The sequence below is a fragment of the Papio anubis genome, chromosome 2, assembly GCF_008728515.1.
Source record: "Papio anubis isolate 15944 chromosome 2, Panubis1.0, whole genome shotgun sequence".
Taxonomy (NCBI): domain Eukaryota; kingdom Metazoa; phylum Chordata; class Mammalia; order Primates; family Cercopithecidae; genus Papio; species Papio anubis.
This window is the reverse complement of record NC_044977.1, coordinates 82,747,822-82,766,212: the sequence shown is the minus strand read 5'-3', so window position 1 is coordinate 82,766,212 and position 18,391 is coordinate 82,747,822. Positions and strand designations below refer to the sequence as shown.

At 42.5% G+C, this 18,391-nt stretch overlaps 1 protein-coding gene, 1 non-coding gene and 1 pseudogene across 3 annotated transcripts in view; all 3 read right to left on the bottom strand.

Annotated features, from left to right (window-relative positions):
- Nucleotides 1–18,391, bottom strand: part of DNAH12 (dynein axonemal heavy chain 12) — a 255,190-nt gene that overhangs the window by 221,704 nt on the left and 15,095 nt on the right. For both annotated transcript variants that reach the window (XM_031663270.1, XM_031663269.1), the window contains exons 5-6: nt 627–708; nt 406–432 (exon numbers count right to left, since the gene is read on the bottom strand). In XM_031663270.1, the coding sequence (XP_031519130.1) occupies nt 406–432; nt 627–708 (109 nt within the window). The remainder of the gene's footprint in view (nt 1–405; nt 433–626; nt 709–18,391) is intronic.
- On the bottom strand, nt 6,229–7,555 carry LOC101018754 (annotated as a pseudogene).
- LOC116273933 lies at nt 12,265–12,371 on the bottom strand. Its single transcript, XR_004182434.1, has one exon. It is a non-coding gene; the product is annotated as a U6 spliceosomal RNA (small nuclear RNA).

Genomic DNA, 18,391 nt, shown 5'->3' with positions numbered 1-18,391 from the left:
AGGTGTTCAAGACCAGCCTGGGCAATATAGTGATATCTCATTTCTACAAATAATTTTAAAAAGTACCCAAGCATGGTGGCATGTGACTGCAGTCCCAGCTACTCAGGAGGCTGAGGTGGGAGGACTGCTTGAGCCCGAGTGGCTGCAGTGAGCCAAGATCGCACCACTGCCCTCCAGCCTTGGTGACAGAGCAAGACCCTGTCTAAAACAAAACAAAACAAAAATCTATATTGCCATATTGTTGTTCATGCCATGTTTGTTCCCTTGGGAAAAGAAAATAAAAACCTCAGTTTCTAAATTTATTTGTTTTCTAGAATGGGACTTAGCAGGTGGTCTTAGAAGAAACTACTTTGCAATAACTTACTTTAACATTTTCAAACAAGAAATATAAAAACTTGAACTCACTCCTTTTTTTTTGATTTCACTGGTCATCTGTCAAAAACAAACAAGATATAATTAAATCAAGGAGAACATTTTTAAATTAATTTAAATTGTTTAAAAATTAAATATATAGTTTTAAATATATTTATTATTCCTTTTAAAAACACCGGTTATATTGAGATTGTCTTAACTACAAATTAAAATGATCTAAGGATAAACTTTTTAAAGAGAAAACATAAACTTACAGTTTGAGGATAATCAGGTGGTGGTAATAGAGGTGTTCTTTTATCCAGTGTTCTGTCTAAATTTCTTTTGGCTCCATCAATTCTGAAATTTATAGTTAGAAATATGACTCTCTTGATAACATTATCGTAAGTTACTAAAACATTACAATTTTAGCATTTTTCCAACTATACTAAGAGACATTCAAGAGTTATCTTACTGTATTTTTTTATGAGAAACAAATCCCAATAGACATTATCAATGAGACCTTAATTTTTAAATAATGCATATATATGTAACAGGGTGAGAATAAAAATCAAAATCAAATTTTTTCAAGTATAACTTACTGACCATTTTTAAATTAATCCCAATGGATAGTGGGCTCTTATATGTATCTCTGTTCAAATGTCTGCCAGTCTGTCAGAGAAGCCTCCCTCTATCCCCTATGTTAAGTAGCATCTCCTTCGTTATCCATCCATTTTATCCTCATTTATCTTGCTTCAAAGCACTTACCATCATTTTTATACAATATTTTGTAAACTGTTTTATTCACTGTGGTTATCCTCAGTGCCTAGAACAGTACATGGCACATAGTAGCTGCTCAAGAAATAGTTTACCTTCAAAACTGCTTATAGATTTTTTACATCCATAAGATATAATTTTCTCTTTAAATTAAGTTGTATAATCCTATTGTGTAATCCATTAATCTGTCAATAAATATTTACTGAATACCTATATTATGCAAATAACAATACTAGATCCTATTAAAATATAACAACAAATCTCAAGGACTGATGAACTGACTGAGAAGAAAAACAGAGTGCCATACAGGTACCCTGTGGTTCAGAGAGGGGACAAGTTCACTTTCCTCTGTGAAGGCCACATACACATGTTACCATTAGCAATGAGCTTTAAATGAAAGAGAGGATTTCAGGTGGAGACATAGTTTTCCTGGGATCTAAAAAACAAAGACCCCAAGGAACAGGAAGGCAAGGAAAGGATCAAAGGAGGAAAAAGGAAGCAGGGGTCGTCCAATCCACCCAAAGGTGACAGTGTCAAGTGGAGATAAGTCTGGAGAAGTGGATTGAAATATCCAGCTAAAGGCCTCAAAAACAAGCTTTTTAATCCAATAGACAATGGCGAGTAATCGAGAGGTTTTGAGCTTGGAAACATATTTAGGAAGACAAATCTAATAGTCTATAAGGCTAGATATACTAGAAGAGATGGCCAAAGAAAAAAGCATACAAGGGAATTTAAAAGAGAATTCAGAAAAGATTGGAGGGTGTCAAGTATGACAGGAATGAGGAAAAACAACAATTGAATGAGCAAAGGAGATACCATCAGATAGGTAAGAAGAGAACCAAAAGAAAAAAAAAGAAAAAAAAATCTGAAGGAAAGGGCATCCACTGGAGCCATAAAACCATAGATTGGTAGATGGCATAAAGACGGACCATGTCTGTTTTGCTCACTGCTTTCGCCACACCACTTAAATAGTATCCATCAAGATGTAGGAGCTCAATAAGAATCTGTTGAATGAATGATCAGAATAGCATATCTGGAAATGATCTTGCATATCTAGTTTAGTACCTTACCTGATAGATGAATCCTCTCAGCAATATCAAGCTGTACCCTTGGGACTCCAGGGGCACAGCTTGAGAGAACCATGAGAGTACTGTGAGATGGGTGGGGATGTTGGAAGAGAGGTGGCAGTCATGACTTTATTTTTAAAATTTTTGTGGGTACATAGTAGGTGTATGCATTTATGGGTTACATGAGATGTTTTGATACAACCATGCTATGCATAATAATAATATCAAGGTAAATAGGGTATCCATCGCCTCAAGCATTTATCCTTTGTGTTTCAAACAATTCAATTATACTCTTTTAGTTATTTTAAAATATACAATTAAATTATTTTTTATTATAGTTACCCTGTCATGCTAGCAAATACTATGTCTCTTTTTTTTTGAGACAAGAGTCTCGCTCTGTCCCCCAGGCTGGAGTGCAGTGGCATGATCTCGACTCACCAAAACCTCTGCCACCCAGTTCAAGCGATTCTCCTGCCTCAGCCTCCCAAGTAGCTGGGATTATAGGCTCAGGCTACTAGGCCCGGCTAATTTTTTGTATTTTTAGTAGAGATGGGGTTTCATCATGTTGGCCAGGCTGGTCTCAAACTCCTGACCTCAAGTGATCCACCTGCCTCGGTCTCCCAAAGTGCTGGGATTACAGGCGTGAGCCGCTGTGCCCGGCCCTTTTTCTCTTTTTGTACCCATTAACCATCCCCAATTCCCTCCCCTCTTCTCCCCGACTACCCTTCACAGTCTCTGGTAACCATCCTTCTATAATCTATCTCCATGAATTCAAAGAGTTTAATTTTTAGCACCCACAGATAAGTGAATGAGTTTAATTTTCAGTGCCCACAGATAAGTGAAAGCATGCAATGTTTGTCTTTCTGTGCCTGCCTTATTTCACTTAACATAATGACCACCCATGTTGTTGCAAATGATAGGTTCTCATTCTTTTTTATGGCTGAATGGCACTCCATTATGTGTATGTACCACATTTGCTTTATCCATTCATCTGGGTTCTTTGTTTTTGTTTTCTTTTTTAAAGCAAGTTTATTAGAGAAGTAAAGAAACAAAAGAATGGCTACTCCATAGACAGAGCAGCCCATTCATCTGTTTATGGACACTTAGGTTGTTTCCAAATCATTTTTTTGTTTTTTGTTTGTTTTTTGTTTGTTTTGTTTTTGTTTTTTGAGACAGAGTCTGGCTCTGTCGCCAGGCTGGAGCGTGGTGGCGTGATCTCAGCTCACTGCAACCTCCGACTCCCTGGTTCAAGCTATTCTGCCTCAGCCTCCCAAGTAGCTGGGACTACAGGTGCGTGCCACCACGCCCAGCTAATTTTTGTATTTTTAATAGAGATGGGGTTTCACCATGTTGGCCAGTATGGTCTCAATTTTCTGATCTCGTGATCCACCCGCCTCGACCTCCCAAAGTTTTTTTTTTTTTTTGAGACAGAGTCTCGCTCTGTCACCCAGGTTGGGGTGCAGGTAGCACGATCTCAGCTTGCTGCAACGTCTGCCTCCCAGGTTCAAGTGATTCTCCTGCCGCAGCCTCCTGAGTAGCTGGGATTACAGGCACCCACCACCACGCCCAGCTAATTTTTGTATTTTTAGTAGAGACAGGGTTTCACCATGTTGGCCAGGCTGGTCTCAAACTCCTGACCTCAGGAGATCCACCCCTGTTTGCTATTTTCATGTCTTCTTTTAAGAAATGTCCCATTTAGATCTTTTGCCTATTTTTAAATCGGATTATTAGATTTTTTTTTCCTACAGAATTTGTATTAGGCCATTCTTGCATTGCTATAAATAACTAAGACAGGTGTGGTGACTCATGCCTGTAATTCCAGTCCTTTGGGAGGCCATGGCAGGAGGATTGTTTGAGCCCAAGGGTTTGAAACTAGACTGGGCAACATAGTGAGACTTTGTTTCCAAAAACAAAAAAAGAAAAAGGAAATTTTAAAAAAAGAGCAATACCTGAGACTGGGTAATTTATAAAGAAAAGAGGTTTAATTGGCTTCTGGTTCTGCAGGCTGCACAGGAAGCATAGCAGCATCTGCTGTTGGGGAGGCCTCAGGAAGCTTATAATCATGGTGGAAGGTGAAGGAAGAGCAGGCATGTCACATGGTGAAAGCAGAAGCAAGAGCAGGGATGGGAGGCACACTTTGAAGCAACCAGATCTCATGAGAACTCACTATCATGAGGACAGCATCAAGGGGATGGTGCTTAACCATTTATGAGAAATCTATCCCCATGATCCAATCACCTCCCACCAGGCCCCACCTCCAAAACTGAGGAATACAATTCAACATGAGATTTCAGTGGGGTCACACATCCAAACTTATTAGAGTTGTTAGAGCTCTTTATATATTATGGTTATTAATCCCTTGTCAGATGGGTAGTTTGCAAATATTTTTTCCCATTCTTTTTTTTTTTTTTTTTTTTGGGGCGGGGGTTTCCCTTTCGCCCCCGGTTGAGTGCAGTGGCCAGATCTCAGCTCACTGCAAGCTCCGCCTCCCGGGTTTACACCATTCTCCTGGCTCAGCCTCCCGAGTAGCTGGGACTACAGGCGCCTGCCACCTCGCCCGGCTAGTTTTTTGTATTTTTTAGTAGAGACGGGGTTTCACCGTGTTAACCAGGATGGTCTCGATCTCCTGACCTTGTGATCCGCCCGTCTCGGCCTCCCAAAGTGCTGGGATTACAGGCTTGAGCCACTGCGCCCGGCCATTTTTTCCCATTCTATGGGTTGTCTTATCACGTTGTTATTTCCTTTGCTGTGAGGAAGCTTTTTAACTTGATATGATCCCATTTGTCTATTTTTGCTTTTGTTGCCTATATTCATGGGGTATTACTCAAGAAATCTTGCCCACTCCAATATTCTGGAGAGTTTCACCCAGTTGTTTTCTTGTAGTAGTTTCATAGCCTTAGATTTAGGTCTTTTTTTTCTCTTTTGAGACAGTGTTTCAATCTTGTTGCCCAGGCTAGAGTGCAATAGCATGATCTTGGCTCACCGCAACCTGCGCCTCCTGGGTTCAAGCAATTCTTCTGCCTCAGACTCTTGAGTAGCTGGGATTACAGGCATGCACCACCATGCCCAGTTAATTTTGTATTTTTAGTAGAGACAGGGTTTCTCCATGTTGGTCAGGCTGGTCTCGAACTCCCGACCTCAGGTGATCCACGCACCTTGGCCTCTCAAAATGCTGGGATTACAGGCGTGAGCCAGTGCACCCAGCCTAGGATTGTTTCTTCTATATCTGTGAAGAATGTCATTGGTATTTTGATAGAGATTGCATTGAATCTGTAGATATTTGGGGGGTAGTAAAGACACTTTAACAATATTAATTCTGTTGGGCTGGTCATGGTGTGCTCCCAAAGTGCTGGGATTATAGGAGTGAGCCACCATGCCTGGCCTGGGTCTTGTTTTTTTATCCATTCAGCCATTCTGTGTCTTTTAATTGGAAAGTTTAGGCCATTTACATTCAGTGTAATGGCAGGACTTACTCCTGCCATTTTGTTATTTGTTTTCTGGTTTTGTGATCTTCTCTTCCTTCTTTCCTTCCTTCCTGTCTTCCTTTATTGAAGGTGATTTTCTCTGGTGGTATGATATAATTTCTTGCTTTTTATTTTTTGTATATCCATTGTGAGGTTACCATGAGGTTTGCAAATACTAAAACCCATTATTTTATGCTGATAACAACTTAATATTGCTTGGATAACAAACAAATAAGCAAAAAGAAGAAAAGTAATAAAAACTTTTTTTTTTTCTAGACAGGGTCTCATTCTGACACCTGAGCTGGAGTACAGTGGTATGATCTTGGCTCATTGTAACCTCTGCCTCCTGGGCTCAAGCAATCCTCCTTCCTCAGCCTCCTGAGTAACTGGAACTACAGGCATGCACCACCATGCCCAGCTAACTTTTTGTATTTTTGGTAGAGATAGGGTTTCTCTATGTTGCCTAGGCTGGTCTCCAACTGCTGGACTCAAGTGATCCACCTGCCTCAGCACCCAAAAGTGCTGGAATTACAGGCATGAGTCACCGTGCCCAGCCAGTAATAAAAACTCTACACACCTTGATTTCATCACCCTGCTTTTTAACTTTTTGTTGTTTCTATTTATATCTTATGATACTTTCTATGTCTTTTTTTTTTTCTCGTTACAGAACAATAAACACCTTTATTACATAAGCAAAGACAGAAAGGATGAGGATTTATTTGCCTTTCTGGGCCTTGATTTTCCAAAGATAAAACTCCAACTTCCAGGCCTCTAGCACATAGCCATCTGCTGGGCCCCACTGTTCTGGCCTTGATGTGATGCACGCAAGACACTTGCCCTGCTGGAACTGTTCCTCCAGAAGACTGCTGATTTTGGCATTCTTTTTCTTTTCATCATATTTTTCTTCTAAATTTTTTTAGATTGTTTTTTATTGAAAATCTCTTCCTCCTCAGGAGTCAGCTTGGCCCCCTTCTTGCTGCCCAGGGACAATGCACACTGGGACTTGCACCACTGTCAGTAGAGTGTGCTGTCACTGAGCATGATGCAGTTCTTCAACAGCATCTTGGTATGGACCAGTTTGTTATTGGACACATTGTAGACAACATTGATAATCCTTGTTTTGTATCTACAACACTCTGAGCCCTAGGAGAAATTCCCTACATCCAGCCTCAAGGTATGGTATTTCTTGTTACATCCCTGCACACGGACTGTGTGGACGCAGCGGGGGCCAATCTTGTTGTTGGCAGCGGGGCACTCCAGATAATACTTCCACTTCTTGTGGGAGGGCTTACTCTTGCCCCTGTCTTGCAGCACTTATGCCAGATGTCCTGAGAGAAGCCCATTGCTTGACACCTGTACTGTCTATGTCTTGAAAAATTGTTATAGTTATTATTTTGATTGGTTCATCTTTTAGTCTTTCTACTTAAAGAGTAGTTTACATACCACAGTTACAGTGTTATATTCTGCGTTTTTTCTCTGTACTTAATATTACCAGTGAGTTTTGTACTTTCAGATGATTTCTTACTGCTCATTAATATCCTTTTCTTTCTGATTGAAGTACTTTCTTCAGCATTTCTTGTAAGACAGGTCTGATGTTGATGAAATCCTTTAGCTTTTGTTTGTCTAGGAAAGTCTTTATTTCTCTTTCATGTTTAAAGCATATTTTTTCCAGATGCAGTAATCTAAGGTTCCTTCAGCACTTTAAATATCTCATTCCACTTTCTCTTCGCTTGTAAGGTTTCCACAGAAGTCTGCTGCCAGACATACTGGAGTTCCATTGTATGTTACTTGTTTCTCCTGCTGCTTTTAGGATCCTTTCTTTCTCTTTGAGCTTTGGGAGTTTGATTATTAAATGCCTTGAGGGACCAGGTATGGTGGCTCATGTCTGTAATCCCAGCACTTTAGGAGGCTGAGGGAGGTGGATAACTTGAGGTTAGGAGTTCGAGACCAACCTGGCCAACATGGCAAAACCCCATCTCTACTAAAAACACAAAAAAATTAGCAGGGTGTGGTGGCATGTGCCTGTAATCCCAGCTACTCAGGAGGCTAGGGCAGAAGAATCACTTGAACCCAGGAGGCAGAGGTTGCAGTGAGCTGAGATCGCACCACTGTACTCTAGCCTGGGTGACAGAGCAAGACTCCACTCCATCTCAAAAAAAAAAAAATTCTTCTTTGGGTTAAATGTTAAATCTGCTTGATGTTTGATAACCTTCTTGTACTTGAATGTCAATTATCTTTTTCGAGGTTTGGGAAGTTTTCTGATACTATCTCTTTGAATAAACCTTCTATCCTGTCTCTTTCTCTACCTCCTCTTTAAGGCCAATTACTCTTAGATTTGCCCTTTGGAGGCTATTTTCTAGATCTTGTAGGCATGTTTCATTCTTCTTTATTCTTTTTTTTTTTTTTTTGTCTCCTCTGTATTTTCAAATACCCTGTCTTCAAGTTCACTAATTCTTTCTGCTTGATCAATTCTGTCATTAAAACTGCTATTAAAAGAACGCTGATCCATTCTTCAGTATTTCAATTGCATTTTTCAACTCCAGAATTTCTGCTTGATTTTTAATTATTTCAATCTCCTTAAGTTTATCTGATATAGTTTGAAATTCTTTCTCTGTGTTATCTCGAATTTCTTTGAGTCTCCACAAAACTGCTATTTTGAATTATCTGTCTGAAAGGTGACATATCTTTGTTTCTCCAGGATTAGTTCCTAGTGCCTTATTTAGTTTGGTGAGGTCATGTTTTTCTGGATGGCGTTGATGCTTGTAGAAGTTCCTCAGTGTCTGGGCACTGAAGAGTTAGGTACTTACTGTAGTCTTCGCAGTCTGGGCTTATTTGTATCTGTCCTTCTTAGGAAGGCTTTCCAGGCATTTGAAGGGACTTGGGTGTTGTGATCTAAGCCATCTCTGCATTAGGGGGCACCCCAAGCCCAGTAACATCGTGGTTCTTGCAGACTCATAGAAGTATCACTTTGTGGTCATGGATAAGATCCACAAGTATTCTCTGGATTACCAGGCAGAAACTCTTGTTTTTTTCCCCTTACTCTCTCCCAAACATTCACAGCCTCTCTCTGTGTGCTGGGCTGCCTGGAGCTGGAGGTGGGATGACACAAGCACTACCATGGCCACCACCACTCAACCGTGCTGGGTCAGATCTGAAGCCAGCATAGCACTGGGTCTTGCCCAAGACCCACTGTATCCACTACCTGGCTACCACCTATGTTCACTCAAAGCCGTAGGTCTTTACAATCTGCAGGTGGTGAAGCAAGACAGGCTTCTGTCCCTCCCTTTCAGGTGGTGAGTTCCGCAAACCCCAGGTGGGTCCAGAGATCCCAACTGGGAGCTACGGACTAGAGTCAAAAACCTTAGAAATCTACCTGGTGTCTTATTACACTGCCGCTGGGCTAGCACTTGAACCATGAGACTCAGTTCTTCCCACTTTTCCCCCGCCTTTCCACAGGCAGAGGAACCTCACCCCATGGCCACCAACACCACAGGCCCATAGGGATCCCTGCCAGGCTACTCCCAATGCTCACTTAAGGCCCAAGCGCTCTTCAGTCAGTTTGTGGTGAATGCTGCCTGGCCTGGGACTCACCCTTCAGGGCAGTGGGCTCCCCTCTGGCCCAGGGCAGGTCCAGAAATGCCACAAGAGCCAAGGCCTAGAATCACGGACCCCAAGAGCCCACTTGGTGCTTTACCCCACTGTGCCCTACCTGGTACCTAAGATGCAAGACAAATTTCCCTTTACTTTTTCCTCTGCTTTTTTCAAGCAGATGGTGTCTCTCACCATAGCCAACACAGCTGTGAATGTGCTTGGCCTTACCTGGATAATTTCAGACAAGCCAGCTTGTCTCAGAGTCTCACTCAAGGCCCACAGTGTACTGCCTGAGTATTGCTGATGGTTATTCAAGGCCCGAGGGTTCTTTAGTCAGTTAATGATGGGTCCTGCTATGACTGTGTCTTTCTCTTCAAGGCAGCAGTTTCCCTTCTGGCCAACGATGTGCCAATAAATGCAATCCAGAAGCTAGGGCCCAGAATGGGGACCTCATGACTCTGCAGGTGCCCTATTCTACCATGACTGAGCTGGTATCCCAGATGCAAGACAAAATTCTCTTTGCTCTTCCCTCTCCTCTCTTCATACAGAAGGAAGGGTCTCTTTTGGAGCTGCAAACTGTGCAGCCTGGGGTTGGGGTTAGGACAGGAGTGGCACAAGTACTCCCTTAACGGCACCTGCTGGTGTCTCAGTAGGTCATGTGCCCCTGCAGTCCACTGGATATGAGCTCAGCTCAGCACTAGAACTCACCTAGGAGTTGCAGTCCTTGTGGCCTAGACTGCCTTTCAAGTTTATTTAGGGCCCCAGGGTACTTTAGCACTCCATGATGAGGCTTGCCGGAGCTCAAGTTTTGACAACTGAGATGTGCGATTCTCCTCTGCCTGGGGCTGGCCTATATGCTCCCTCTGTGGCCAGGTATCAGCTGAGTTCAGCTCAGTTTTGCTTTCCACTGTGTCAGGGCAGCATTGAGTTCAATGCAAAGTCTCACGATCACTGCACTCTCCCTCCCCAAGTGCACAGATTCTCTCTCCGTGCCACACAGCCACTGCTGGGATGGGAGGTGATTGGTGTCAGCAATTCAAGACGGTCTTTCCCGCCCGCTTCAGTGCCCCTTTCAGTAATATGAAGTTAAAACAAGGTATTGTGAGTGCTTATCTGATTTTTGGTTCTTACAAAGGTGTTTTATTGTGCATAGACAGTTGTTAAATTTTGTGTCTGTTGGGGGGTATGTTCAGTGGAGCCTTCTATTACACCATCTTGCTCTGTTCCCCCACCCCACTACCATGATCACTTTCTGAGGCAACCCAATTTATTGTTAGCGAACTCTTTTTTTTTTTTTTGAGACAGAGTCTGGCTCAGTTGCCCGACTGAGGCTCAGTTGCCCGACTGAAGCGCAGTGCTGTGATCTCTAATCACTGCAGCCTCTGCCTCCCAGGTTCCAGTGATTCTCCTGCCTCAGCCTCCAAAGTAGCTGAGATTATAGGCATATGCCACCATGCCTGGCTAATTTCTGTGTTTTTAGTAGAGACGGGGTTTCACCATATTGGATAGTCTGGTCTCGAACTCCTGACCTCTGATGATCCACCCGCCTTGGCCTCCCAAAGTGCTGGGATTACAGGCATAAGCCACTATGCCTGGCCAGCTAGCTCATATTCTTAGAAACAAATTTCTTATATTGAGCTGTATCTTTGTAACTTCTAGTGTCTGAAGCTATACAGAAAAAGTTATATTCTTTGTCCATGTTTACTTATCTGGTTCCTTTAATTATTCCTGTCAATGAATTACTGCTTATTATGAGTTTACTATGTTTTAGGCATAGGCTTAAGATCTTTATATTCATTTAATCCTCACAACATTCCTAAAACATACACACTATTTATATCTCCATATTACAGATAGGAACATGAAGATAAATTACATAACTTGCCAAATTCACAAGGCTAATAAGCTGCAGAGATGGTATATGAACTCAGGCCTGATTGATGGCAGAGGCTATACTCTAATTAAGTGAATTAGCTTCCTTCAAATTTCCTCACTCTCCTCTTGCGATGGTTTAAATGTGTCCCCCAAAAGTTCACGTGTTGGAAACTTAATGCCTCTGTCCTCATGAATGAATTAATGGATTAATGAGGGCTGTGCCCTCATGATTGGATCAATGTCACTATCAAAGGTGTTGGCTTATTATCATTGGAATGGCTTTGTTATAAAAGCAAGCTCTCTCTTGTCCTCTCACCATGTGATGCTTTCCACCATGTTATCACTCAGCAAGAAGGCCCTTACAAGATGTCAGCACTATGCTCTTGAACTTCCCAATCTCTAGAACTGTGAACTAAATAAACCTCTATCTTTTTTTTTTTTTTTTTTTGAGACAGAGTTTTGCTCTTGTTGCCCAGGCTGGAGTGCAATGGTATGATCTCGGCTCACTGCAACCTCCACCTCCTGGGTTCAAGTGATTCTCCTGCCTCAGCCTCTCAAGTAGCTGGGATTACAGGCATGTGCCACTACACCCAGCTAATTTTGTATTTTTAGTAGAGATGGGGTTTCTCCATGTTGGTCAGGCTTGTCTTGAACTCCCGACCTCAGGTGATCCTCCTGCCTCAGCCTCCCAAAGTGCTGGGATTACAGGCATGAGCCACCACACACCCAGACATTTTTTTTTTTTTTTTTTTTTTGAGACAGAGTCTAGCTCTATCACCCAGCTGGAATGCAGTGGCTCAATCTCAGCTCACTGTAACCTCTGCCTCCCGGGTTCAAGCGATTCTCCTGCCTCAACCACCTGAGTCGCTGGGATTACAGGTGCCTGCCATCATGCCTGGCTAATTTTTGTTTTAGTAGAGATGGGGTTTCACTGTGTTGGCCAGGCTGGTTTTGAACTCCTGACCTCATGATTCGCCCGCCTTGGCCTCCCAAAGTGCTGGGATTACAAGTGTGAGCTACCACACCTGGCCTAAACCTCTATTCTTTATAAATTATCCAGTCTCTAGTATTCAGTTATAGTAATAAAAAATAGACTAGGATACCTCTGCAGCTATTCTGGTTTATCAATGTCCCTCCTTTTATTTTATGTGGAACACCTCACAAATTTGTATGTCATCCTTGCGCAGACACCTTATGAATCTTCTCTGTATTGTTCCAATTTTTGTGCATGTGCTGCCAAAGTGAACACTCAAAGTCCCTTTTAAAGTGTGACCCCAGAATTCCATATGTTTGACCAGTGCAGAGTGAAAATTTTCTCTCCCATTTCCTATACATGCTACATTTATTAAAGTATCCTAAAACTGAATTGGCCTTTTTGAGCAGCCTCATTTCCCTGTTGAATCTTACTAAACCTGTACTAAACTAAAACTCCTAAGACTTTCTCACATTATGTGGGGAAAAGAGAGATCAGCCTGTTACTGTGTCTATATAGAAAGAAGTAGACATAAGAGACTCCATTTTGTTCTGTATCTGAGATGCTGTTAATCTGTGACCCTACCCCCAACCTTGTCCTTGCAAGAGACATGTGCTGTGGTGACTCAAGGTTTAATGGATTTTGGACTGTGCAGGATGTGTCTTTGTTAAACAAGTTCCTGAAGGCAGTTTGCTGGTTAAAAAACCTGCCCGTCCCTGGGCAATGGAATATCTCCGTGTGAGACCCGATTGTATGCTCTGTTTACTGAGATAGGAGAAAACTGCCTTACGGCATAAGGTGGGACTTGCTGGCGGGACTTGGTGGAGCAATGCTGCTAAAAGGTTTATGGAGATGTTTGCATATGCATATCAAGGCACAGCATTTTCCTTTGAACTTATTCATGTCACAGAGATCTTTATCCATATGACTTACTGCTAATTTTCTCCCTTCAATGATCCTATTGTCCTGCCACTCCCTTATCTTTAAGATGGTAAAGATAATTATCAATAAATACTAAGGGAACTCAGAGACCGGTGCCAGCGTGGGTCCTCCGTAAGCTGAGCGCTGGTCCCCTGGGCCCACTTTTTCTTTCTCTATACTTTGTCTCTGTGTCTCATTTCTTTTCTCAAGTCTCTCATTCCACCTAACGAGAAACGCCCACAGGTGTGGAGGGGCAGGCCACACCGTCAACATGAAGTAGAAAATGTGCCTGGATATCCTCCTCCTTTCTTTGTTAATCTTCAAGACCTTGGCCAGGCTTCCCTTCATCCGTCATTTCTCCCTAAAGAGTCTAGCTCTCAGTGATTGCTGCCTTCAAGGAATTTACCTTATACTTTGGTATGCTAGTTGGCACTAGTCATAGTTAGCCTTGCACTGTAATTATCCCAACATAAATATGCCTGACTTCCTGTTCTTTATATATAAATGCCACCCTTTAACATAGCAACAATTTCTGGAGTGTGTTTTCTCCTACTGGCTATAAATAAAAAGAGCTGGGAAGAACATACAAGTGAGCATTTTCACTCCCTGACTATTTTTGATTTGTATATTAGCAATTACAAACAGGCTGGGCACAGTGGCTCCCAGCACTTTGGGAAGCCAAGGCAGGTAGATCGCTTAAGTTCAAGACCAGCCTGCGCAACAAGGTGAGACCTCGTCTCTACAAAAAACACAAAAATTAGCCAGGTGTGGTGGTGCACACTTGTAAACCCAGCTACTCAGGAGGCTGAGGTGGGAGGACTGCTTGAGCCAGGAAGGCAGAGGTTGCAGTAAACAGAGATCCCACCACTGCACTCCAGCCTGGGCAGAAGAGTAAGACCTTGTCTCAGAAAAAAAAGGAGCGGGGGCGGTGGCAAAAGCATGAACAATCATAGCTAAACTAAAACAAAAACATTTTGTGATAAAATCAAATAAATAAATAAAAACTTCATAATTTCAAATGACTGGGTGAGAAACCACATGCACTAAAGGAGAGAAACTGGCTTGAATCAAGAGGTGAGGTAGTAGCCAAGGAAGAAGGCAGGCTCCTTCCTGAGACTCTGGAAAGCTACAAAATGTTACTGGCTCAGCCAAGCGTTCCCAGGGACTGGTCCTAGTAGGGGGCCCACTTCTGCCCATGACTCTTTACATCCTACCTCACCCCAGGAACTCCTTCTATCCACAGACTTCATTCCACCTTTGAAATAGGGAAGTCTGTGCTCCTATCATCTAACAGGAGTAGATAGCAAGGGGATGGAGAATCCCAAAGTCCATGGCCATCCAGAAAGATATGTTTCCAGTTTTTTTAAAAAACTTTAATTTTATCAGGTATTTTTTAAAAAATGGTTTCTGAAAGGTTTTTTTTGTTGTTGGTTTTGTTTGTTTTTGTTTTGTTTTTTTGTTTGTATTTTTGTTTTTTAAGACAGAGTCTTGCTCTGTCGCCAGGCTGGAGTGCAGTGGCGCCATCTCGGCTCACTGCAACCTCCACCTCCCGGGTTCAAGTGATTCTCCTGCCTCAGCCTCCCGAGTAGCTAGGACTACAGGCACGCACCACCACGCCCAGCTAATTTTGTATTTTTAGTAGAGACAGTGTTTCACTATGTTGGCCAGGATGGTCTCAGTCTCCTGACTTTGTGATCCTCCCACCTTGGCCTCCCAAAGTGCTGGGATTACAGGCCTGAGCCACCATGCCCGGCTGAAAGTTTTTGCATTAGACCTTTGGCCAGCTAAAAATGAGTTTGAAATCCAAGGAGAATAAACCAAATATACTTAAAGTTTTTGAAAGTAGCCAAAAGAAACACACACAAGATAAAGTTAGTTTTCAAAGAATGAGCTTATTAATAAGGAGAAGGAAAAAAAAGAAGTGCAATTCAGTAAGAGGTAAAGTTTAGCAAAGTGAGCGCTGACTGAAGTAACTTTTTTTTTCTTTTAAATGAACCTAACATTGTGAACATATCCAGGAAAAATAAAACAAAACCAATAATTCAAAATGCATTTTTCCCAAAGAAATGCATAGCAATTCTTATCTCAGTATTAATACAGCACTATGCTTCAGGTAATTTTGAGGCAGTATTTTTAAATTAAGCACCAAAATAAAAGTTGTACTACTTACAGATCTGTATAAAGCACAATAAGGCAAGGATCTTCCTTAAATATTCATTCATCCCCTCATTCATTCGTCAACAATAACATGCCAAACCCTGTGATTCGTGTTGAGATCCCTCTCCTTAAGCATGCCAAAGTGGAGAAGACAACAAAGAAAATAAAAGTACATTGTGTTACAACATACTCTGTGCTTATGACATCCTGCTCTTCTGCTTTTCCTCTTGTCTTATCAGTCATACTTACACTACCTGCTGGTTGACTTTTCTCCACACATCTAACCTTTCGCCCTAGGCCTTTTGCCTTCCTTAGCTCACTTGCTCACTTGTGCTCTCCCCTGTGTTCTCTCTTGCCTAGCTCTCGCTCTTGCTCTCTCTGTGATTCCAACAATTCCCTATAGCTTTAAAAATCATCTACATGCTGGTGACTCCCAAATTTTTACATCTCCAGCCTAGACTTCTCTTATATATCCAACTGCTATTAATGTATTTCCCTTTAAATGTTACACAGGCACTTAAGCTCCAAAAGAGAATGATTGCTTTTTACCTCCACCTCCTGGACTTCCTCAATTCTCTATAAATGGCACTACTATCCACCTAGCTACCAAAGCTAACCCAACAGCAAATCCTACTGATTCTGCCTCTGACACACATCTCTTCTAAACCTACTTTCCTCCTCCACTGTCTCCAGCCTTATCCAAACCACCGTAAGTTCTCAACTATGCTACTGTAGTGGCATCCTCCCTGGTCTCTTTGTGTCCCCCTATTCCTGCTCTCTTCCCCTCCACCTCAGTCTATTCTTAATAGCAGGAGTGATATCTTTTAAATGTAAATCAGGTTCCATGTCACTTCCTTGATTGAAACATTTTAGTAGCTTCCACTGGACTTAAAAATAAAATCTGAATTCCTTGTCATGGCCAACAAGGCCCTACACTATCTGCTCCCACCTCCTTCTCCATCTTCATCTGATACTACCTTTCCCCAGGCTCATGATACTCTAGAGATGTTGGCCTTTGTCAGTTCCTAGAATGTACTGAAAGCATTCATATTTCAGGGATTTCATGCTTGCTATCCCCTTTGCTAGAGAGCTTTTCTCACGTTTACTTAGATGACAGTCTTCTCATTCTCTGGATCTCTACTTACATATTACCTCCACAGGCCTTTCCTGCTCCTGGGAAGATCTTCTCTCTATCCCACTGTCTTATTTCGTTTTTTTTTTTTTTTTTAGACGGAGTCTTGCTCTGTCACCCATGCTGGAGTGCAGTGCATGATCTTGGCTCACTGCAAGCTCCGCCTCCCAAGCTCAAGTGGTTCTCCTGCCTCGGCCTCCCGAGTAGCTGGGACTACAGGTGCCGGCCACCACACCCGGCTAATTTTTTGTATTTTTTTTAGTAGAGACGGGGCTTCACCGTGTTAGCCAGGATGGTCTTGATCTCCTGACCTTGTGATCTGCCCACCTCAGCCTCCCAAAGTGCTGGGATTACAGGCGTGAGCCACCGCGCCCGGCCCCACTGCCTTATTTCTTCATAGCATCTATCATCATCTTAAAGGTTAACATGCCCTTTTTGTTTTTTACATGTTTACTACCTGTTTCCTCTCACTAGCATACAAACGACTTAAAGACACAATCTTTTCTGTTGTGTTTTCTTTTTTTTTTCTTTTTTTTTTTCTTTTTTTTTTTCTTTTTGAGATGGAGTCTCACTCTGTCGCCAGGCTGGAGTGCAATGGCTTGATCTCAGTTCACTGTAACCTCCACCTCCCCAGTTCAAGCTATTCTCATGTCTCAGCCTCCCAAGTAGCTGGGATTACAGGTGCCCGCCACCACGCCTGGCTAATTTTTGTATTTTTAGTAGAGACAGCGTTTCGCCATATTGGTCAGATTGGCTTCGTACTCCTGACCTCAGGTGATTCACCCACCTCGGCCTCCCAAAGTGCTGGAATTACAGGCGTGAGCCACCATCTGTTGTGTTTTCTATGGTCTCCTCAGTAACAAGCATCTATGTAACAGCAGATACTTACTATCTGCTAAATAAACTGATGTGAGAGAAATGCGTACATGAAAGGGATTAGGAGAAGGCTTTCTAGAGGAGGTGATCCATAAACTAAACCTGGAAGAACTAGGATAAGTATTCAGGCAGACAGTGCAGTGAGGGAAATTGCAGAGCACATCTCTAAACTGTATACAGTTTATTTGTGTATAAACTGTAATACAGTATATTTGTATATTTTTGAAATACAGTATATTTGTGAAACTGCAAGTAGTTCAACATGATAATGCAAGATAATGAAAAGTTATGGAGTAAAAACAATCTAGGCCTGATGCAGTGGCTCATGCCTGTAATTCCAGCACTTTGGGAGGCCAAGGCAGATGGATCACTTAAGCCCAGGAATTTGAGACCAGACTGGGCAACACGGCGAAATTCTGTGTCTTCAAAAAATACAAAAAATTAGCCAGGTGTGGTGGTGCATGCCTGTAGTCCCAGCCACTTGAGAGGCTAAGATGGGAGGAGCACGAGAGTCCAGGAGGTGAAGGCTCCAGTGAGCTGAGATGGTGCCACTATACTCCAGCCTGGGTGACAGAGCAAGACCCTGTCTCAAAAGAAAAAAAGAAAAAAAAGGGAACAATGTATAATTCCTAGAGAACTCCCTTCTCTACTCTAAATCTACTGAAACACTGAATAGAATCTTAGGAATAAAGGAGGACTTCATCTCTCTCTCTTTTTTTTTTTCTTTTTTCTTTTTTTATGAGACGGAGTCTCGTTCTGTCACCCAGGCTGGAGTGCAGTGGTGCGATCTCAGCTCACTGCAACCCCCCCTCCCAGGTTCAAGAGATTCTCCTGCCTCCACCTCCTGAGTAGCTGGGATTACAGGTACCTGCCACCACACCCAGCTAATTTTTTGTATTTTTGGTAGAGATGGGTTTCACCATGTTGGCCAGGCTGGTCTCGAACTCCTGACCTCAGGCAACCCATCCACCTCAGCCTCCCAAAGAGGTAGGATTACAGGTGTGAGCCACTGCACCCTGTCTCTCTTTTTAAGACTATTTTTGTTTGCTTGTTTGAGATAGGGTCTCATTCCATTGCTCATTGCTGGGAGTGCAATGATGCCATCACAGCTCACACACTACAGCTTTGACCTCCTAGGCTCAACCAATACTCCTGCCTCTGCCTCCCGAGTAGTTAGGACCACAGGCACACCCCACCACACCTGGCTAAT